The sequence below is a fragment of the Gavia stellata genome, chromosome 28 (genome assembly GCF_030936135.1).
Source record: "Gavia stellata isolate bGavSte3 chromosome 28, bGavSte3.hap2, whole genome shotgun sequence".
In the NCBI taxonomy this organism is placed as follows: domain Eukaryota; kingdom Metazoa; phylum Chordata; class Aves; order Gaviiformes; family Gaviidae; genus Gavia; species Gavia stellata.
The window spans coordinates 1,758,472-1,779,658 of record NC_082621.1 but is presented as its reverse complement, the minus strand read 5'-3'; the positions used below and the strand labels follow the sequence as shown (position 1 = coordinate 1,779,658).

Genomic DNA, 21,187 nt, shown 5'->3' with positions numbered 1-21,187 from the left:
TCCCGGGGGGAGATCGGTCTCCGTGTGCTGACCCCCCCCCCCGGCCCCCCAGGAACGGGGGGGGACACCAGCGAGGCTGGGGGACCCGCCGCCCTGTCCCCGCTGGTGGCCCCGCACCGGGCTGCGGGGGGGGGTTGCTCGGCTGAGCCCCCCCCCAGCCTCACCCCCGGCCCCGCGGGGGTACGTGGCCCCCCCCCGGCCAGCCCGTGGCCGTGCACGTCCCCCCCCCCGCTGCCAGCTGCCGCCCAGTGACAAGCGGCCCGCGACAACCACCGCCACCGTGTTTGGGGGTCCAGCGCCCCGTCCCCCCCCCCGGGTCCCCCCCGTCGGGAAACTCACGGGGGACGCGGGGACGCGGCACGAGCGTTCCCCATCTTTCCACTCGCGTTTTTTGCCCGTTGCGGCAGGAGCACTGGTTAGTGGGGGGGGGGTCGGGGGGGGCACGGGGGGGCCCGACGCTGCAGCCCCCCGCTCGGGCAGGCTGGCTGCTGCCCGGGCCCTGATTTGGGCAGCGTTTTGGGGGGCTCAGGCTGCCCCCCGGCCCCTCTGCCCGCGGGGCCCGGGAGGTGGCTCAGCCCCGGGGGGGGCCCCCCCCCGCCCTGCGCCCCAGCCTGTGCCTGACCCCGGGGGGTGCGGGAGCAACGCGGGGCCCCGCGGCGGCTCCGAGCTGAGACAGGCGCGGGGGGGCACAGCTGCGGGGGTCCCTGCCGGGGGGTGGATGGGTCCTTCCGCAGGAGGAAGCCCCCGGCGGGGACAGCGGAGGCTGCGGGGAGGCGGCGGCGGGACGCGGGGGCTGGGGAGGAAATAAAAGGGGAGGGGGGAAAGGGGGCTCCCCCCGCCGAGAAAAAAAAAAAGAGGGGGCACCCGGATTTGAACCGGGGACCTCTTGATCTGCAGTCAAATGCTCTACCACTGAGCTATACCCCCGTTGCTTTTTTGCAGCCGCGCCGGCTCTGATAGCGGCAGCACTGCGCGAGCGGGCTCCTGCCTGCACCCATGCACACAGCCCTGCACCCCCCTGCACCCCCCGGCACACCCCCAAACCCCTGTACGCCCACGCACACCCGCGCACACGCACAAACCCTGCACACCCCTGCACACACACCCACGCACACCCCTGCACGCCCCTGTACACCCACGCACGCCCCCGTACACCCCTGCACACACACACCCACCCACAAACCCTGTACACCCCTGCACACCCACACCCCCCCGTACACCCACCCACACCCCTGCACACACACACACGCAAACCCCGTACACCCCTGCACACCCACACACACCCCCGTCACCCCTGCACACCCCTGCACACACACCCACGCACACCCCTGCACGCCCCTGTACACCCACGCACACCCACACACACCCACAAACCCCTGTACACCCCTGCACACCCACGCACACACGCAGACCCCTGTACACCCCTGCACACCCACGCACACCCCCGTCACCCCTGCACACCCCTGCACACACACCCACGCACACCCCTGCACGCCCCTGTACACCCATGCACACCCACACACACCCACAAACCCCTGTACACCCCTGCACACCCACGCACACACACCCTTGTACAGCCATGCACACCCCTGGACGCCCACACACACCCATGCACACCCCTGTACACCCACGCGCACACCCACACACACCCATGCACACCCACACACACCCCTGTGTACACCTGTGCACCCATGCACACCCACACCCCCTGTACACCCACCCACACCCCTGCACACCCACACACGTTCACATGGTTGCAATGCACACACGCCCACACGCACCCCTGCACGCCCACGCACACACCCTGCACACCCACGCACACTCTCATACACCCACACACACATTCACACGGCTGCAGTGCACACACACACCCCCCCCTTGTACACCCACGCACACCCCCATACACCCACGCGCACCCACACACACGTTCTCACAGCTGCAGTGCACACACCACACACCCCCATCTCAGCTGCCCCCCACAGCACACGCACAGTGTCCCCCCACCCCTGCCCGCACAGCGGGAGGGTGGGGGGCAGAGGCAGGATCCGGCCCCGCACTCACCCCGGGCCTCAGCGGTCGGGGGGCACGCGGCACCAGCAGCCCCGAAGCGCATCCGCGGGGAGCGGGACAGAGCCAAACCCCGAGTTCGCTGCAAAGCCGGGCCCAGGCCGTGCACCCCGCCGCAGGGCTCCGGGGGAGCGCGCGGGGCCCCCAGAGCTGCCGGGGCTGGGGGAGCCCCAGGGCTTTGGGGGAGCCCCAGGGCTTTGGGGGAGCAGAGCTGCTGCGCGGGGCCTGCGTGGCGCTGGGGGGGATGAGCCGGAGACGGCAGCGTCGGGGCGAGCGCCCAGTGGGAGACGGATGGGGGGAGAGGCCGTGATTGCGCCCGAGGAGTGAGGTCAATATTTGCTCCCTAATCCGCTGTGCAAACGCGCGCGGGGCGGCGTGCGGGGCCGGATCCGGGCATCCTGGCCCATGGCCTGTCCCCAGGCACCAGCACGTCCTGGACCACGGGGAGAAAGGTTTGGGGTCACCCCGGTGCAAGCAGCCGCGGCGGTTTTCCGGCCATCGGTCCGGGGCGTCCCTTCGCTGAGCTGCCCCATTTCCCTGCGTCACCCATCAGCCCCAGCACCTTCCTTTTCGCAGGTGGGGAAACTGAGGCACGAAGGCAGGGGGAATCACCCGGGGCAATAGTCTCAGAGATGGAGACCCCCAAGGAGGGTGATCTCCCTCCCCACAGCAGGACAAATCCCTGCAGCCCAAAGGGGGGGACACCCTACTGCACCCCGCTCCCAGCGACCCACCAGCTCTCATCCCGTCCCAGCTGCCCCCGGGGACAAAACCCACCCGGAGCGTCGCCTGCAGCCCCCGTGCCACAGCCCGGCACCCGGGAACCAGCCCTGGGGTGGCTCTTCCCGCTGCAAAGTGTATTGGAGAGGTCGGGGGGAGCGCGGGGTGGCCCCGGCTTAGCCCCCCCGCGTGTTTGGGGACGCGGCGGTGGCATTGTCTGGGGGATCCGCTCAGGGGAGGCGATTTGCGGGTTTGCCCAGCGCCGGTGCCAGCTCAGCCCGGAGATAAGGGCCGGGCCGGGCAAACACCTCGTTTGCGAAGCCGTTAGGGAAGGTGCAAAACCCGTCACCAAAACCCATCACCAAAACCCGTCACCAAAACCTGTCACCAAAACCCATCACCCCCGGGAGACCTGTGGGCACAGGGGGTGGCAGATGGGGCATGTGCTGGGGGACACACACACTCAACACAGGTCAGACGCCAAGCGCGTGCCCACCGCTGCCCTTCCTGGGGGTCACGGCGTTTGCCCCCCGCTCTCTCCGTCTGCCTCCCCCTCGTCCCCGCTGCGTCCCACCAGGAAAGCGGGGGACAAACCCGGGAGCTGAAGCCCACCCTTGCGCAGAACCGCTTGGTGCCTAGCACCCACCGCCGCCCCGAGCCGTGGGGGGACCCGAGGGGCTGGCGGGGACCCAGGGCACCCCGGGCCAGCGCTGGAGCCGACGGGGCGCTGGAGCCAGACTGCTCCGAGGGGGCCGTTTACTTTGGGGCTGCTGCACCCAGCCAGGGGAAGGCTGGCAATTATGTTAATCCCTTAACCCCTGATTGCCTCCTCCTTCCCCATTAGGTGGGCAAACAGTTTTAGCAGCGGGGGCCAAGATAGGCCGTGGGCTACATAAAGCCAGGGCCGCAGGCCCGAGCACCCAGTGCCACCCGCCAGCACCATGCCGGTGTCCGCAGCCATCCTCTGCCTCGTCGCCTCACTGCTGCCCGCCGCCTCCGGCTCCCTCTGGGCCTGGATGTACTCCTTGCCCCAGCACCCGCCCGACGCCGCCGCGCTGGGCAGGAGAGCCGGCCCTGGGGACAGCCTGGAGGAGGTGGGTGGTGGGTGCCCCCCACCCCGGGTGCGGGGTCCCTGGGGCGGTGGGTGTGCAGCTGCAGCAGGGTGGGAGCAGGGGTGGGAGCAGAGTTGCAGCCAGGTTGGGTGCAGAATTTGCAGCCAGGGTGGGAGCAGTGATGGGTGCAGAATTTGCAGCAGGGTGGGAGCAGAGTTGCAGCCAGGGTGGGAGCAGAATTTTCAGCCAGGGTGGGAGCAGGGGTGGGTGCAGAATTTGCAGTCAGGGTGGGTGCCAGGGGGGGAAGGGCTGGGTGCCGGGGCTGGGTGCCGGGGGGGGAAGGGGTGGGTGCCAGGGTGGGAGCAGGGCTGGGTGCTGGGGCTGGGTGCCGGGGGGGGAGCAGGGCTGGGTGCCGGGGGGGGGTGCCGGGGGGGGAAGGGGTGGGTGCCGGGGTGGGGTGCCGGGGGTGGGTGCCGGGGGGGGAAGGGGGGGGTGCCGGGGGGGGGAAGGGGGGGGTGCCGGGGGGTGGGTGCCGGGGGGGGGGGTGCCGGGGCGCGGCGGGGCCGGGAGGGAGCGCGGGCGCGGCGGGCGGCGCCGGGCGCTCCAGTGGCGCAATCGGTCAGCGCGCGGTACTTATAGGGCAGTACGCGGAGCAATGCCGAGGTTGTGAGTTCGAGCCTCACCTGGAGCAGGACTTTTACGGGCCCCGACGGCCGCGCCGGCCCTCCCCGCGTTGGGTTTCCTTTTCCCGACAGAAATCCCTGGAGCCGCTGCCGGGGGGGTCCCGCGGGGATGGGTCTCCCCAGCCTGGCCGAGCGCTGCTGAGCTGCTCCCGGCTTTCGCCCCCCCCCAAAACGCCCCCTCCCCCAGCCCTGCTTTGCTTCCTAACGTGCGGACAGACACTTTTTGCCCCGTGCTGCTGTTTCTGGCCTGTCCCGGGGTCAGGGACGGGGTCAGGGACGGGGTCAGGGATGGGGCCCGGTCCCCTGACGTGCTGCGTCCCCCCGCACAGGTGACGGCGTGCAGCCCGGCCACCCCCTGCGCCCACGGGCACTTCTGCGACGAGCACTTCGGGCTGTGCCTGCCCACGCGCCCCGTGGGGCAGTACTGCCGCCGGGACCCCCACTGCGCCCACGGTCTCCTCTGCATGTTCGGGAAGTGCCAGCAGCCCGTGCCCGCCGGGCAGGAGGGTGAGCAGGGGTCTGGGACGGGGTCGGAGGGGGGCACACACAAGGGAGAGCCCCCCCAGCCTCACCCCTGGGAGCTGGGGGACGCAACGCCGATGGGGCGGGGGGCAACCTCCAGCATCAGCCCCAATGGTCCAAAGCCAACGGGTGCTGGAGGCACCCAGCCCCTGCAGCCCCATCCCCGCTCCCAGCCTGGAGGCAGGGTGGGGGTCCCCCTTCCCTAACCCCACTTTCCGCCCCGCCAGGAGCCCGGTGCCAGCGGGACGAGGACTGCGGCGCCGACGGCTGCTGCGCGCGGCAGCACGGCGAGCGGGTGTGCCAGCGGCGGCTGGCGCTGGCCCAGAGCTGCCATGTGCCACCCGGGGGTCTGGCCTTCAGCATCAACCAGGTCTGCCCCTGCCAGGCCGGGCTGGTCTGCCGGGCCACCGCGCCCGGGCGAGAGTGAGTACGGGGCTGCCGGGGACCCCCGAGCCGGGGAGGGGGAGTGGGGGACACCGGGGTCCTGCCCCGGGCAGGGGGGGTGGAAACGGGGCAGGGACCGAGGTGCCACCAACGTCCCGGTGTCCTCTCCGCAGGAAGGCGTTCGAGTACTGGCCGGAGAAGAGCGAGTGGAGGTGTCGGCAGCCCTGAGCCGGCAGCGCTGTATTTATTCCCTGTAAATAGCGTGTCCAGAGCCGGCCAAGCGCCGATAAATCCGGCCGAGCGCCGCATCGAGCCCAGCTGCCACCGGCGACCATCACCCTGGCAGCGGGGCGGCAGGAGCCCCACAAACTCCTGCTTCGGGTCTTTGTCCCTTCCCAGGAGCCGGGCAGGTCCCAGCTCTGATCCGTCTCGGCCCCGGCAGTGCCCCCTCCGAAGGCCCACCCCAGGGAGAGACGTGGGGCTCACTGCAGAGCCGAGTTGTGCCCGCTCTCAGCGCTGGCCCTGGCGGCTGCGGACCCCCAGTGTCCCCCCCCCTGCGCAGACCCCACCAGGCATGGCCAAGGGGCAGGTCTCACCGAAATGTTTATTACAAAGAACCAAGCGAGCGGGGCGAGTCCCCACACACACCACCGAGAATAAATAAATAAAATACACTTTGTCGGGTCTTTAAATAAAAGTTTGTGGAGTGACATAAATACAGGACGTCCCACTGCCCGCGGGAGGGCCGGGGGGGGCCCCACTGCCCGGATCCCAGCCGCCGTGGGGGGTGAGCGCCAGAGCAGGCAGGTCTCAAAGCACTTGGCAGGCAGTGACACTGCGTGTGTGTCCCCCCCCGAAAAAGGGGAAACTGAGGCACACAATGGGCGGAGGCAGCTTGGCAGCGGCTGGGTGCCCCCGAGCCCCCCGGCCTGGGCTGGCAAGGCTGGTGGTCTGGGTAAGGCAGCATCCCCGGGGATCCCCAGCATCGCCCCCGGGGGGGGCAAGGGGCTGCCCCATAAGTGGGGCAAGCCCAGCCCCATGGTGAGGGCTGGATGTGGGGTGTCCCCACCCCACCCTGGTGTGGTCACCCCCGCAGAGTTGGGGGGGACAGGGGACGCTCCGGGGCGGGCGCTGGAGAAGGCAGTGCCCCGGGGTGCTGGGGGGGCGAAGGCAGCCCTGCCGGGCAGGGGGGACGGACAGACAGGCTCACAGACGGACGGACAGACGGACACAGCTGGACGGGGCGAGAGCGGACAGGCACGGCAGGGGGGGTGGCACGGGGAGAGGTTGTGGGGGGGCAGGGGCCTGGCACTGCCCGGCGCACCCTGGGAACAGGGGGGGGCGGCGCGGGCCCCCCCAGGGCAGAGGGACCCTCCGGGTGCTGCCACGGCTGCGGCAGGCCAGGGCTGGGCAGCTGTTAGCACGTGTTAGACCCCCCCAAACTGGCTCAGATTTGGCCTCCCCCCCCCAATTCAGGCAGTGCCCCCCAAGGCAAACACATGCAAACTGCCCCCCCGGGCAGGCAGCATCCCAGGGGGGCACGGCCTGGGGCAGTGGGGACCCGTCCACTGCCCGCAGCACCCCAAAGCCCTGCACACAGCACACACGCATGCACCCCCCCAGCTGCTGGGGGGCCGGGGGTCGCAGCCCTGCAGGGGTGCAGTGCCAGGCTGCAGGCACTGGCTGGGGGGGGGGGAGCAGCTGGCAGGGACCCCCGCCTGACCACCACCAGCTCAGGGGTCCCCCTGCAGCCGGGTGGGCAAACAGCACCATGGAGAAGCGGGGGCACCCGGGGGGGGGCGGGCAGCCAGCAGGCAAGGGCTGGGTGGGGAGCACGGCCCCCCACCCCGTGCCCGGGGGCAGGGGACGGGGACACGCCGGCCGCGGGCAAAGCCCCCGGGGTCCCCTTTGGTCACTTGCTCTCCCTGTGGGGCAGGGAGGGCCCGAGGCACCGCGAGATGCTGGGGGGCTGCGGCGGAGGGAGGGGGGGAGACCCCCACACTCCAAGGAGTGGGGCAGGGGGACCCCACGGGACAAAGCAGGGGCTCCCCATGGCACGGCTGGCCAGGCTTGGGGGGGCACAAAGGCAACCAGCAGGGCTCTACCCCACCCCAAAGCCAGCGCTGGGGGGGGCCCCCATCCCCTGCCTGCACCCCCTCACCCTAACGGATGTAAACGTCCTGGCCCCAGCCCTCCACGTCGCTCTGGTCGAGGCCGAGGGTCTCCGGCGGGTCGGGGCAGTAGCGGTCCTGGCCCTTGGCTCGGCCCCGCTGCCCCCGGCTCTCGCGCCCGGGCTCGTCCTCGTCCCAGGCGCCGGGGTGCTGGTGGCCGGGGGGGACGCGGGGTCCGGCACCGGGGGGACCCGGCGGTTCCTCCTCACCGGGGTCTGTCTCGATGTCCATGCAGCAGGAATCGCCGGGCTCCATGCCGGCCGAATCCCGGCTGCCCGGCGTCTCGGAGTCGAAGGTGTCCTGGCGGGACAGGCTGCGGGGGGCCAGGCGGGCGGGCGGCGGGGGGGGTCTGCCCTGCCCGTGGCCCCCCGCCTCGCCCGGGCCCTGCCGGAGGCGGCCGTGCTCCCCCTCGCGCGGCGGCTCCCCGGGCACTAGGTACGGACCCTGGTTAGGAGAAGCAACCACACCGTGCAAGGACGGACGGACGGACAGACGGGGGGTTAGTGGGGGGGCGGGTTAGCTGCGGGGCTGGCGGGAGGCACATGCGCTCCTGCCCAGCCTGGCCTGCCCGCATCGCACCGCTCACCCGGGACACGACGGCGGCAGGTCTCAGCCCGCTGCCAAATGGCACCGGGGGGGTCGCCAAGGCAGGGCCAGGGCAGGAAGGGGGTGACAGGGAGGGGGGGGGGAGAGCAGCGCGGGGAGGGCTGCGGGGTGGGGGCTGGCACACCAGCAGCGTCCCGCTCGCTGGAAGAATTAGCGACAGACAACACAGGACAGACGTCCCTCCTCTGCCTCCTGCCCCGGGTGGGTGCTGCGGACCCCCCGGGCTCAGCACTGTGAAGCCCACGGTGGGACGGGGCTCCGCACCCCCCCCAGCCGGCCCTCGCCCACACCAGGACACCCCATAAGCCCTCGCTGCCACCACGGCCCACCCAGAGCTCCGGAGAGGTGTGGGAGCGGCGGCTCTGGCACCCTGGCAGCCCCCAGGAAGGCACGGAGGGGCCCTGAATTCCCAGGGGGTCTGGGAGGGGGCAGATTCCTGGGGGGCCCCAATCCCCAGGGTGGCTCCAGGCCTGGGAGGGGGCACAGAACCCCAGGGGGACCCCAACTCCGGGCTTGGCGCCAGTCCCAGGCAGGGAGCAGATCCCTGGGGTGGCCCTGATCTGGGGAGACCGGATCTCCAGGGCCGATCCTAGGGATGGCCCCAGTCCTGGAAGGGGGGCAGATCCCCAGGGGTGGCCCCGATCCCACGGGTGGCCCCAAACCCGGAATGGGGAGCGGGTCCCCAGGGCGGGGCGATCCCAGGGATGGTCCCACCCCAGGGGGCTGCAGTTCCCCAGGGTGGCCCCAATTGCAGGGGTGGCCCCAGACCTGGGGGGCTGCAGTTCCCTAGGGTGGCCCCAAGGTGGGGAGCAGGTCCCCAGGGGAGGTGATCCCAGGGACGGTCCCACCCCTGGGGGGCCACAGGTCCCGTGGGGCGGGGGGACGATCCCGAGGATGGTCCCACTCCTGGGAGGGCCGCAGCTCCCCAGGGCGGCCCCGATCCCAGGGGTGGCCCCGAGGGTGGCGGGGGGGGGGGGGCATCCCCGCTGCCGTCTCACAGCGCGTGCTCCTCGAGGGGTGCGGGGGGGCTGGGGGTGGTCTCGGCGCCCCCGCGCCCCCAGAGGCCCAGGTTCCTGCGCAGGGAGGTGAGCACCTGTACCTGGAGGTTGGAGACGGGCGCGGGGCTGGCGGCCAGGGCGGCCGTGGCCATGGTGCGGTTCAGCAGCGGGTTGGGGGGGGTGCTGCTGGGGGGGTGCGTCGCCTTCCAGTAGGCCTCCAGGTACTCGGCCAGGTGCTCGCAGGCCTCCTCCAGCTGGTTCTCGTCCAGCACGATGTCGAACATCTCCTGGGGGCGGGAGGAGGCCGTGGGGCAGGGCGGGGCAGGGCGGGGCAGGGCGGGGCAGGGCGGGGCAGGGCGGGGTGCCTGGACCCAGGGTGGAGGCTATGGACCGAGGTGGGGCCAAGGGGACTGGGCGGGGCTTCTGGACCCACGGCGCAGCCTGTGGTCCAAGCGGAGGTGGTGGGAGGAGCCTCTGGCCTGCTGGGGCGGAGTCTCTGGCCTTGGAGGCGGAGCATCTGTCATCAATGAGGTGGTGGGTGGAGACTCTGGCATCTAGGGGTGGAGCTTCTGGTCCACAAATGGGTGGAGCCCTACACCAGAATGAGGTGGTGGGAGGAGCTTCTGGGCTGGAGGGGTGGAGCCTCTGGCAGGGGTGGGTGGAGCCACTGGCTGCAGGGTGGTGGCAGGGGCTGGGTGGGGTCAGGGTGTGGTGGGGCAGGGCTGGGTGGGGTCAGGGTGGGGTGGGGTGGGGTCAGGGGGGCTGGGCGGGGCAGGGCTGGGTGGGGTCAGGGTGTGGCGGGGCGGGGCTGGGCGGGGTCAGGGTGTGGCTGTGCAGGGCTGGGCGGGGTCAGGGTGTGGCAGGGAGGGGCAGGGCGGGGCGTACTCACAGGCGGGCACTGCGCCAGCTTGTCGGAGGCCACCATCTGCACGTTGAGGTGCTTCGCCTGGGACTTGCCCCGGGACTTCACCAGCCGCTGCAGCACCTGGGGCAGGAGAGGGCACCCCGGGGTGGCCGCAGGGACCCAGCCCGCCGCCGCCCGGCCCCCCCAGCGTGGCGGGGAGGGGGCTGGGGCTGCCCCCCACCTGCCCCAGGGCCCGCACTGACCTTGGGGGAGGTGATTTTGATGTAGACGATGATGGGGGCCAGGGACGTCTTGGCCAGCTGGGCCGGGTGGTTGATGGTGTCGGCATCCAAGGCTACCAGCTGCAGCGTCCGGGCCAGCTCGAAGATGCGCTCGGTCTCGCTCTGGACCTCAGCTGCCGGGACAGGGAGACAGCGAGGGTCAGGGGGGCAGCACGGGGGGACAGGCGAGCACGTGGGGGCTGTGGGGACAACTGCTGGGAGATGTGATGAGGGGAATGGGATGGGGACAGGACCAGGAGGGGTCTTGTACTGGGACGTGGCTGCTCCAGCGTCACTCCAGCCCCAGGGATGGGGTGTTCACTGCAGGAGGGAGGTGGCAGTGGGCTCCCAGCGCTGGCACGGGCTGGGTGAGGAAGGGGCAAAGTCCCCGGACCACATGTGCTTGGGGTGGGGGGTCAGGCGGGACTGTGTGACCAGGTTGTCCCCAACTCTCAGTCTCTGACCAGGTGGCCAGACCCTGCTGCGTCCCAGAGCCTGGTCACAGCCAGGCAGTGAGGACGGGATCCAAGGGGACACGTCCCCCACTGTGTCCCACCGGGCAGGGGGCTGCCAGGGGTCCCAGCGGGTCCAAGCTACATACCCAAGACATCTGTATCAGGAGCAAGGGAGGAAGGAAGCAGCGCAGAGGGGAGGAACCCCAAAGGAAAGGAGAAAAAGGAAAGGAAAGAAAAACACAACAGAGAGAAGATAAAAGGGGAGGAGGGGGAGAGAGACTGAGTCAAACCGGCCGGGGGAGCGCAGGGCCCCGGGTCCCCCCGTGTTAGTCACCCCGCTGCGGCAGACCCCCCACCTCACCCCCACGAGCCGTGCCCCGGCAGAGGCGGGCGAGCACCCCGGGACGGAGGGGCTGGGGGACGGGAGGCTGCCGGGCTGATACAGATGGAGGCTTGGGGGGGGGTCGCCGGGCGGGGGTCAGCATGGGGCGGCGGAGCCGCGGGGCCGCCTTACCCAGGCTGGAGCGCGTGCTGGAGCGCTCGATGATGGTGTGCTTGCTGGGGTTGTTCAGGACGGAGCGCTTGGCCAGGGAGATGTCAGCCGTCACCCGTGTGATGGAGATCCTGGGAGATGGAGAGGGCGCGAGCGGGTGGGGGACAGCAAGAGCGGGTGCAACCCCCCCATGTACACACCCACCCACTTTTGGGGGCAGGACGGGACCCTCCTTCCACCCCATGCACAGGGCTGCCTGGAGCTGGAGCCACAGGGCTCCTGCTCCTCAGGGGAGAGATCCCCCCCAACAGCAAGAACCATGGGGCAGGACTGAGGGTCCCCCCGTGGGGTTAGGGGTCCCCCCGTGGGGTTAGGAGTCCTTCCATGGGATTAGGGCCCCCCCATGGGGTTAGGGCTCCTCCCATGGGGTTAGGGGTCTCTCTATGGGGTGAAGGGTACCCCTGTGGTGTTCGGGGTCCTTCCATGGGATTAGGGCCCCCCCATGGGGTTAGGGCTCCTCCTGTGGGATTAGGGGTCCCTCTATGGGGTGAAGGGTCCCCCTGTGGTGTTAGGGGTCCTCCCATGGGATTAGGGGTCCCCCATGGGGTTGGGGTCCCCCTGTTTTGTTAGGGGTCCTTCCATGGGATTAGGGGCCCCCCATAGAGTTAGGGGTCCTCCCATGGGATTAGGGGTCCCCCATGGGGTTGGGGTCCCCCTGTTTTGTTAGGGGTCCTTCCATGGGATTAGGGGCCCCCCATGGGGTTAGGGGTCCTCCCGTGGGATTAAGGGCCCCCCATGGGGTTAGGGGTCCTTCTATGGGATTAGGGGCCCCCCATGGGATTAGGGGCCCCCCATGGGGTTAGGGGTCCTCCCGTGGTGTTAGGGGTCCTCCCGTGGTGTTAGGGGCCCCCCATGGGGTTGGGGTCCCCCTGTTTTGTTAGGGGTCCTTCCATGGGATTAGGGGCCCCCCATAGAGTTAGGGGTCCTCCCGTGGGATTAGGGGCCCCCCATGGGGTTAGGGGTCCTTCTATGGGATTAGGGGCCCCCCATGGGATTAGGGGCCCCCCATGGGATTAGGGGACCCCCATGGGATTAGGGGTCCTCCCGTGGTGTTAGGGGTCCTCCCGTGGTGTTAGGGGCCCCCCATGGGGTTAGGGGTCCTCCCGTGGGATTAGGGGCCCCCCCTGGGGTTAGGGGTCCCCCTGCGGTGTCGGGGTCCCCCGGCCCCGCAGCCGCCTGTCTCACCTGCCGTCGAAGCGATGCTTCAGGAAGTCGAAGAGGGCTTTCTGCATCATGTCCGTGACCTGGGGAGGGAGGACGGCAGGGAGGGGGAGCGTGGGGCCGGGGTGCCCCCCGTGTCCGCCCCCCCACCCCGCGCCCCCCACGCCTCACCTCGTAGCCCTTCAGCGAGGGCCCCACCAGGATGATGGGCCGCATGGAGGGGACCACGTCGTACGGGGGCACGTGCTCGGCCTGTGGGGCAGAGCTGGGCGTCAGCGGGGCCGGGGGGGGACATGGGGGGGACGCTCGGCTTCGCCCCTGTGGGAGCAGCTCTGGGGATGGGGAAGGGGGGGCTGCAAGCGGGGGGCACCCCGTCCCCTCCCCACGGGCCCTCCCGGGGGGTCCTGACGCTACTCACCGATTTCTGCTTCTGCTTCGCTACGTCCCGAGAGGCCGCGCGGGGCCGGGGGGGGCGAGAGAAGACAAACAAGGCATGCGTGTTATCCGCGGGCGCGGGGAGCGGGGGCACCCAGCTGGGCTGGGGGGGCCCGGGGGTGCGCGGGTGCCCCCGGGGGGGCTGCCCCATCAGCGTGTTTCACACGAAGCATTGCCCTGCTCTTAGATTTGGGGTGCGATATGCTGCTCTTAGATTTGGGGTGCAAGCAGGGGCTCTGCGGGGCTTGGAGAGCGGAATGGGGGGGGCTCGGACCCCCCGGGCCTGCTCACCCCCACGAGCTCTTGCAGACCCCCCCCGCCCCGTGCTGTGGTTGCGCCCAAACCCCCTCAGCTTCTGGCCAGTTTGGGGGGGAGGAACGTTCCATTCCCATTCGCAGGGGAGACGAGAGAGCTGGCACACACCATGCGCACGCTGGGGGACCCCAGGCAATGGGGGCACAGACTGATCCACCCCACGGCCCACGGGGGGAGACAGCCACGGACTGATCCATCCATTGGATCATGGGGGGAGGCAGCCACGGACTGATCCATCCCGTGGACCACGGGGGGAGGCAGCCACGGACTGATCCATCCCATGGATCATGGGGGGAGGCAGCCACGGACTGATCCATCCTGTGGACCACAGGGGGAGACAGCCACGGACTGATCCATTCCATGGACCACGGGGGGAGGCAGCCACGGACTGATCCACCCCATGGACCACGAGGGGAGGCAGCCACGGACTGATCCACCCCATGGATCATGGGGGGAGGCAGCCACGGACTGATCCACCCCATGGATCATGGGGGGAGGCAGCCACGGACTGATCCATCCCATGGATCATGGGGGGAGGCAGACACGGACTGGTCCATCCCATGGACCACGGGGGGGAGACAGCCACGGACTGATCCATCCCATGGATCATGGGGGGAGGCAGCCACGGACTGATCCATCCCATGGATCATGGGGGGAGGCAGCCACGGACTGATCCATCCCATGGACCACAGGGGGAGACAGCCACGGACTGATCCATCCCGTGGCCCACGGGGGGAGGCAGCCACGGACTGATCCACCCCATGGACCACGGGGGGAGGCAGCCACGGACTGATCGATCCCGTGGATCATGGGGGGAGGCAGCCACGGACTGATCCATTCCATGGACCACAGGGGGAGACAGCCACGGACTGATCCATCCCGTGGCCCACGGGGGGAGGCAGCCACGGACTGATCCATCCCGTGGCCCACGGGGGGAGGCAGTCACGGACTGATCCACCCCATGGACCACGGGGGGAGGCAGCCACGGACTGATCGATCCCGTGGATCATGGGGGGAGGCAGCCACGGACTGATCCATCCCGTGGACCACAGGGGGAGACAGCCACGGACTGGTCCATCCCATGGACCACAGGGGGAGACAGCCACGGACTGATCCATCCTATGGATCATGGGGGGAGGATCAGTCATGGACTAATCCATCCCATGGATCATGGGGGGAGGCAGCCACGGACTGATCCATCCCATGGACCATGGGGGAAGGCAGCCACGGACTGGTCCATCCCACGGACCACGGGGGGACAGAGCCATGGACTGACCCCCGCCACGGTGCAGGGGGACACCCCCGCCGCCCCGTCCCCCACAGACGCTCATGCCCATGCTGCAGCGCGGGGACACGCCGTGGCGGTGCAGGCAGGGTGCTCGGGCAGCACGTGGCCCCCAGCACTGGCGGGTGCCCCCGCAGCCCCCGCCAGCCCTCCCAGGCAGTGTTAGGGCAGGCAGGGTGCAGCAGGCGAGCGCGGGGCCGGTGGGTGCCGTTACCTTCCTAAAGAAGGGGATGCGCTTGCTGTGGGCAGGGGGGGTGGTGACACTGCTCACGCTACTCTTAGGGGAGCGGTGGGTCTCCATGGCCTCCTCCTCCTCTAACTCATCGGGGTCAAAGGCAAAGCTAGGCATGTCCAGGGCACCTGGGGACGGAGGGGCAGCCGGAGCCGGGGAGAGGGGAGGGAGAAAAGAAGAGCGATGACGGCGATGGAAGAAGGGAAGAATGGAGATGGGGGAGCTGGGAAGAGCGGGAGGGTGGTGGGGATGGGAGGGGGTACAAGCAGGGGAGAGGGGGTCCCCGGCGGAGGGGGGGGTGCGCCCGCCTGCCTGCACCCGGGGCGGAGGGGCCAGAGCGGCAGACGAGGGGGGGTGACGCAGCGGTGGGGGGAAGGACCCCCCCCAGGCCGGACCTGCCCTGCTCAGGCCAGGGGCTGCGGGGACCCCGGACACTCTTACCGCTGGCCGGGGGGGTGGGCCGGCGGGTCCCCGTCACCACGTCGCCCAGGCTGGAGCTGGAGTTGTCCCCCGATTTGCTGGATGGGAGAAGCACAGAGAGGGGGACGGGGGTGAGGGTGGGATGGGGGGGACAGGGGGAGCTGGGGGGGTCGGGGACGAGTCCCACCTCGAGCTCAGGCGGTTCTGCCTCATCTTCTGCTCCTGCAGCAGCCGCATGTTCTCCAGCTTGACGGGGCTGGGGATGAAGCCCACCTCGCAGCCCTCCTTCACCAGCCGCCCGATCCACCAGTCGTTGTTGTACTTCTGCGCCAGGGAGGGGGGGGAACGCCTGAAACCCCCAAACGCCCACCCCCAGGGCTGCCACCCCCAGAGCGACCCCAGCCCCGCACCCCCACGCCAGCCCCCCCAGCCCGCTCCCCACCTCCTTGATGTGCAGGAAGTCTTTGGGCTCGAAGCAGATGGCCATGCCCTGCACCGGCACGTCGTCGCTGGCGGACGGGTTGTAGCCGACGTTCGTCCGCACGGCAAACGCCACCGGCTTCGTCTGCCAACAGGAGAGGGCTCAGCATCTCCCCCCACCCCAAACCATGCAGACCCCTTGCAGCGAGAGCCAGTCCCCCCTCGGGCCAGGCAGGTGCCGTGCCGGTGCCAGTGCCCCTGCGACCGGCCGGGCAGTGGGGCTGGCTCGGCTCCTACGGGCACCGCGGCACAGCCGCTCACCGGAGCCCAGGCTGGGTTCACTGTGGCCACAACACCCCAGGAACTAATGCGGGGCTCATTAGCTAATTGCCCTGGGTCTGCAGTGAGGCACGATGGGTGCTCAGCCAAGGCGAGAACCCAGGCATCCGGGCTCCCAGTTCCACCCAGTAGACCCCACTGCCTTTCCAATGCCACCCAGTGATCCTGGGGCCACTGCTTCAGGGGACTGGATGCCATGGGGATGGAGAGCAGGGGCAGTGTGGGGGGGCAGAGGGGGGTCCCTGTGCCCGGGGTCAGCCCCTTCCCGCAGCAGGTCCCATCCTGCCAGGGCAGGGGGTGCGGAGGGGCCGGGTGGGTGGCAGGGGTACCTGCCTGCACCCGGGGAGGCGAGGGCAGGTGGGGGGTCTCCGGCCCAGCCCTCCCACCTTGGCTTTCTCCAGCTGCGCCATGGCCTGGCGCTCGGCCTCCTTGCGCAGCGCCTCCCGGTCCTCCTCCAGCGACACATCCGAGTCCGAGGGGCGGCTGGTGTAGGACTCCGCCGAGCCCTGGGAGAGTGGGGAGAGGGGTCAGCCCGCACCGTCCTCCCCCAAAGCGGGGAACCCAGCCCCACGCCCGACCCTGCCGCCGTCTCCTCCGCACAGGACCCTCTCACTAGGGCTGGTGCCCGTCATCGTGGCCTCTGGGCACGCTGGGGAGAAACCACCCCCAAAAGCTGCCTCCTCCCCAGGCAGGGGCACCTCCTGCCCGGCGGCATCCCGGCGGGGTTACGGCAGGCCGAGGGCCGGCACAGCTGTTCCCACCGCTCCGGCAGGGAACGTGATATGAGCCGGCGCCTGCTCCCGTCCCGCTGCCGCCGGCCTCCCCAGGCCTCTCCTCAGAGCCGGGAAGGCGACGAGGACCCCCCACGCCTGCCCGTTGCCCCCCGGCTGTCCCCCACCCCCAAGGGGTCCCGCGGCAATGGGGAAGGACGCTATGAGGCGACCCGGGGTCACCCCAGGACAAGGCTGGAGCTGGGGTGGGATCGGAGACCCCCTGCTCGCCCCCCAGCCTCCTGGGGCCAGAGCCCAGGCGGGGGGCAGCGGGGAGACCCACGGGCTGCCCCAGCCCCGGGGCAGTGGGTGCCGTGGAGGGACGGTGAAGGCACCCACTGCCCCGGGGGGGGTGCTCCCCCCCCAGCCCCTCTATAATCCCCTAAGCCCCACCAGAGCCCCCCGGGGTTGTGGGAGCCCCGTTCCCGCTTTGCCCCGTCCTTTCCAGACCCCGGGGAGGTGGGGGCCGCTCTCCTTGGCACAGACCCCTACCCCCGGCCATGGGGCAGCAGCCCCCCAGGGGAACGCCTCCCCAAAAGCCATAGGGCAGAGACCAGCTGCCCCATCTCCTCCTGCTGCTGCTGGAGGTCTGGCCCTTCCTGAGCCCCCCAGCCCCATGGCGAGACTGGAGGGGCCTCTGGGGGGGTCACCTGGGGTCCAGGCACGATGCCCACACCCTGCGGACCCCATGGGTCCCACCAGCTCCCGGAACCACCCGCTTCAACCCCCATGGAGCCAAGGGGGACCCCGCACTGAGGGCAGAGCTGGCAAGCTGGGACGGGAGGGTGCCGGGGGGGCTCGTCCCGGGTGGCGGGGGGCTGCGGGGCAGGGGGGATGCTCACCGGGGCGGCGGGGTGGTCTTTGCTGGCTAGCTCCATGGTGGCAGGGCTGGGGGCGAGTGGGTCGGGCGGGCGCTGGGCTGGGGCGCCCGTGGGTCAGGTTTCAGCCCCTGGACCTTCGCAGCAGCCCCGGGTATATTTAGCCTGGTGCCGGGCAGGGAGGGGGGCCGGGGGGGGGCCACAGGGGCTGCTGCCAAGCCAGCAGCCCTGCGGGGCGGACGGGGCTGGGGAGGGCGGCTTCGCTGCCAGCTGGGCGATGCCAGGGCTGCGTCCCCTGCCTGGCACCCCCAGGAGGGGCAGGGAACCCCTGGGGGGCTGCAGGACCCCAAATGCTCCCGATATGGGGGGCACGACTCCCCCCAGCACCCACCGCAGGGCAGAGAGGGGACGGGGGGCACAGCCGGGTCTGGCTCAGCCATTGCAATGCCTGCAGTCCCCCCAGGCCAGGCTCGGTTGCAAACCCGAACCCCCCCTCCTCGGTCCCCGGCGGGACAAGGCAGGTCCCCCGGGACACCCCAGGACAGCTGCCCCCCCAAAACCGCTCACCTGCCGGACGAAGCTGTTGGAGGTGGTGTCGGACGAGGTGCTGCCGTCCGAGCGCTTGAAGCGGCTCTTGCGTTTGCTGTACTTGCTCTGGGGAGAGGAGAGGGGGGGCAGGAGGGGAGCGCTGGAGCCCCAGGACTCGGGGGCCGGCTCTGCCCCCCCAGCCCCAGCTGCCAGGGGTGCTCCATCCCCCTCTGCCCCCACCCTGCAAGCAAACCCAGCTCCCGGGGGCCGAGAGAAGGGAAACTGAGGCAGGGAAGGGGATGGGGTTGCCCCCCTGCTCGGGGGCCATGCAGCCCCCTCCCCAGGGACCCGGCATCGCCTTATCTGGGGGGGCTGGATCCCCGATCCCCATGGAGAGGAGAGGGAGCCAGTGGGGCTGATGGGATTTGGGAGAGAGCCTGACTGTGGCCCCCGGCTCCTCGCTGCAGCCCCCAAATGCCGTGACCCCCCCGGCCAAACCAGAGCCCAACCAGCGCCTCGGGGAGGCGGCTGCTATGGGGGGCACCCCACAGACGCCCGCGACCCCACGCCGTCACCCCGGTGCCCGAGCCACGCACATGCGTGCACACACACCGCCCCCCCCCAGCGTGGGCACCGTCCCCTCGCCTCTGCACGCTCCGTGTAAAGGGGGGCACACACGCGCGCACCCCCACACCAGCCAGCATCCACCCCGCACCCCCACGGGACCCCCCCACTTCCTCCAGTGCCTTCTGCTGGGATGGACTGGAGGAGACGGGGATGCCCCAGTGCCCCCCCTGCAGCACCTCCTGGGGGGGGGATACCGGAGCATGCTGGGGGGGTGCCCTGGGGGGGGCGAGAGGCTGGGACATGCCGGGGCGAGCGGGGCTGTCACCTCCCCGGCGTCTCGGAGGGACAGCTGGGCCCAGCTGCCACCCAGCCCCGGGATGGGTGGTCCCCCGCGCTGGGCAGCACAGGGTATTTTTAGGTGCTTGGCCCCCGGCCCCCCCTCCCCGGCCACCCACCCACCCACCCCATGCGCCACTCGCAGCAGGGGATGGACACGGCTGGGGCTCTGCGGCGAAGGTCCCCGGGGTGGGGACGGTGGCCCCGCTGCTGCATGGGGTTCACTGCAGCCACCCAGAGACCCCCCCCCGGGAGGTGGGGGAGACAGTCAGCCCTGCCAGCACCCGGGGGGCTGGATGTGGCCAGGGCCTGTGCCTCCATCCCCTGTCCCCCCCCCGACTGTCACCCCAACTGGTTGATGCTCCCCAGGCTGCCATGGGGGGGTGTCTGTCCCCATGGGGGTGTGCGGAGGGGGGACAGCACCCAGCCAGACCACGGGGATGAGGTGCTCCACTGGTCCGCGTTGCCCCCCGCCCCACTGGGACAAGCTGGGGACATAGGGACATATCCCTTCCCCGTCCCCCCCCAGGGTGAAGGGGACAAGCTGGGGAGGGGGGCACCACCCCGGTAGAGTTTTCCCAATTCCTAAAAGTTTCCCAGTGCGCATAACACCCCCCGCACCCACCTCCCCACCCCGGGGTGCTCCGGGTGGGCAAACCCCAGAGGGTGCATGGGGGGGGGGAGCAGTGACACAGCAAGCAGCACAGAGCCCCCCCTCCCTCCATGCACTCCCAAATCTGGGGGCTGGACACCCCCTTCCCTGGGATGCCTGCTGTTATGGGGGGGGTGTGAGACGGAATTTGGGGTCCCTCCCAGGGGTAGCTTGGTTATAGCTGGGGGGCCACCCTGTTTTGCATGCCGGGGGGTGAAATCACCCCCGTGATGGGTGCAGGGTGTGGGGCAGGGGGGGTGTGAGCCCCACCGATTCCCCCATGGGGTTGGGGGCGCTGCCATGGCAGCGCCCCCAACGCCATGGGGGAATCGGTGGGGCTCACACCCCCCCCACCCAAGCACCCTGGGGCTGTATGCGATGGTACCGACGCAGCCCCCCCTCTCCTCGTCCCCAAATTCCCGGGGGTGTCACCTGGAGGGCGGCGTTGTCGAAGACGTCCATCTGGATGTCCTGCGTGGAGCTGTAAGGGGTACGGGCCATGCCGCCTTCCCGCACCATGGAGCTCGCCGGGTTTTGGGGTGGGTGGGGGACACACACACACAGAGGGACAAGACGATGACGATGACGATGGAGCCCAGGCCTGGCCTCCCCCGCGGTGACGGCGGCCCCGGCGTGCAGCGTGCGAGAGGAGGAGGAGGAGAAGGAGGAAGGAGGAGTGGGGACGGCGGCAGCGGGGGACGAGGGATGGCGGCGGCCGCCTCCGCCTCGGCCGCTCCCACCGCGTTCCCAGGAGGGATGGGGGATGCGGCCCCCCTCCCTCCCTAGGTTGGGTACCCCCAAAGCGGCTCCTTCCCTTGGGGAAAAAAAGGGGGGGTGATGAGGATCCCCCCTCCCCAAATGGGGGGGCACAGCGCAGCTTGCACACCCAGCCTTTAGCCTGGAGCAGACTTGCTTGCTGGGGGGGGACGACACCCCAAAAAGAGATGGGGGGAACACAGGGCCCCCAGGCTGTTGTGTGGCTGGGGGGCGACGGGGACGTGCAGGGGCAGCCGTGCCCCCATCCCCAAACGTCAGCACCCAGAGCGGGATGTGCCACAGTCTGGGGAACCCGGGGCTCCCTCAGGACAAGGTCACCCCTAAATCTCCAGCTTCTCCCCACTTGGACCCCCCCAGCTGAGATCCCCACAGCCTTAGAGTGACCCACATCCCCCCCCCGAGCCCCTCTGCTCCCCAGGGGCATCCACACCTGCACACACAGCCATCTGCACGCCCTGAGTGAAGCATCCAGGGAACGGGCACCCCAGGGACCCCGTGGCAACGGGGGGACGCCCGGGGCTGATGGGACCCCATGTGCGGTGGGGAAGGGGCTGCACTTGGCACCCGCTGGCCCCCAGCGCGGCTGCAGCCACCCTGCAGGGACCCCAGCGCCGTCCCTGCCTCCGTGCCAGCGGGTGCGAGGGGCAGACCGCACGTGCTGGTGGGCGAGGGCTGCTGGCAGCCTGCATGGGTGCTGGCACGTGCCAGGCAGGATGCGGTTTGCCTCTGCCCCCTCCCCAGGGAGCCTGCCAGCACCGGGGCCAATCGCCTCCTCCCCAGGCAGGACCGGGCTGAG

The 21,187-nt window shown here is 70.5% G+C and overlaps 2 protein-coding genes and 2 non-coding genes across 4 annotated transcripts; 2 read left to right on the top strand and 2 right to left on the bottom strand.

Annotated features, from left to right (window-relative positions):
* Nucleotides 1-855: 855 nt before the first annotated feature.
* On the bottom strand, nt 856-927 carry TRNAC-GCA (transfer RNA cysteine (anticodon GCA)). Its single transcript has one exon. It is a non-coding gene; the product is annotated as a tRNA-Cys (tRNA).
* A 2,801-nt stretch (nt 928-3,728) lies between these two features.
* LOC132319368 (dickkopf-related protein 3-like) lies at nt 3,729-5,656 on the top strand. The gene is made up of 4 exons (XM_059830164.1): nt 3,729-3,881; nt 4,852-5,029; nt 5,272-5,467; nt 5,602-5,656. Exons 1-4 carry the CDS (start codon nt 3,729-3,731, stop codon nt 5,654-5,656), a joined length of 582 nt encoding a protein of 193 aa, XP_059686147.1.
* Nucleotides 4,440-4,530, top strand: TRNAI-UAU (transfer RNA isoleucine (anticodon UAU)). The gene is given in 2 exon segments: nt 4,440-4,477; nt 4,495-4,530. It is a non-coding gene; the product is annotated as a tRNA-Ile (tRNA).
* Nucleotides 5,657-7,590: 1,934 nt separating the features above from the next.
* Nucleotides 7,591-20,148, bottom strand: CACNB1 (calcium voltage-gated channel auxiliary subunit beta 1). Its single transcript, XM_059830342.1, has 15 exons — nt 20,047-20,148; nt 18,099-18,185; nt 16,330-16,449; nt 15,627-15,749; nt 15,372-15,508; nt 15,206-15,282; nt 14,747-14,892; nt 12,669-12,749; nt 12,522-12,580; nt 11,298-11,407; nt 10,930-10,938; nt 10,311-10,462; nt 10,093-10,188; nt 9,305-9,490; nt 7,591-8,043 (listed from the first exon to the last, which is right to left on the bottom strand). The coding sequence occupies exons 1-15, from the start codon at nt 20,131-20,133 to the stop codon at nt 7,591-7,593; spliced, it is 1,923 nt and encodes a 640-aa protein (XP_059686325.1). The 5' UTR covers nt 20,134-20,148.
* Between the last annotated feature and the right edge of the window lie 1,039 nt (nt 20,149-21,187).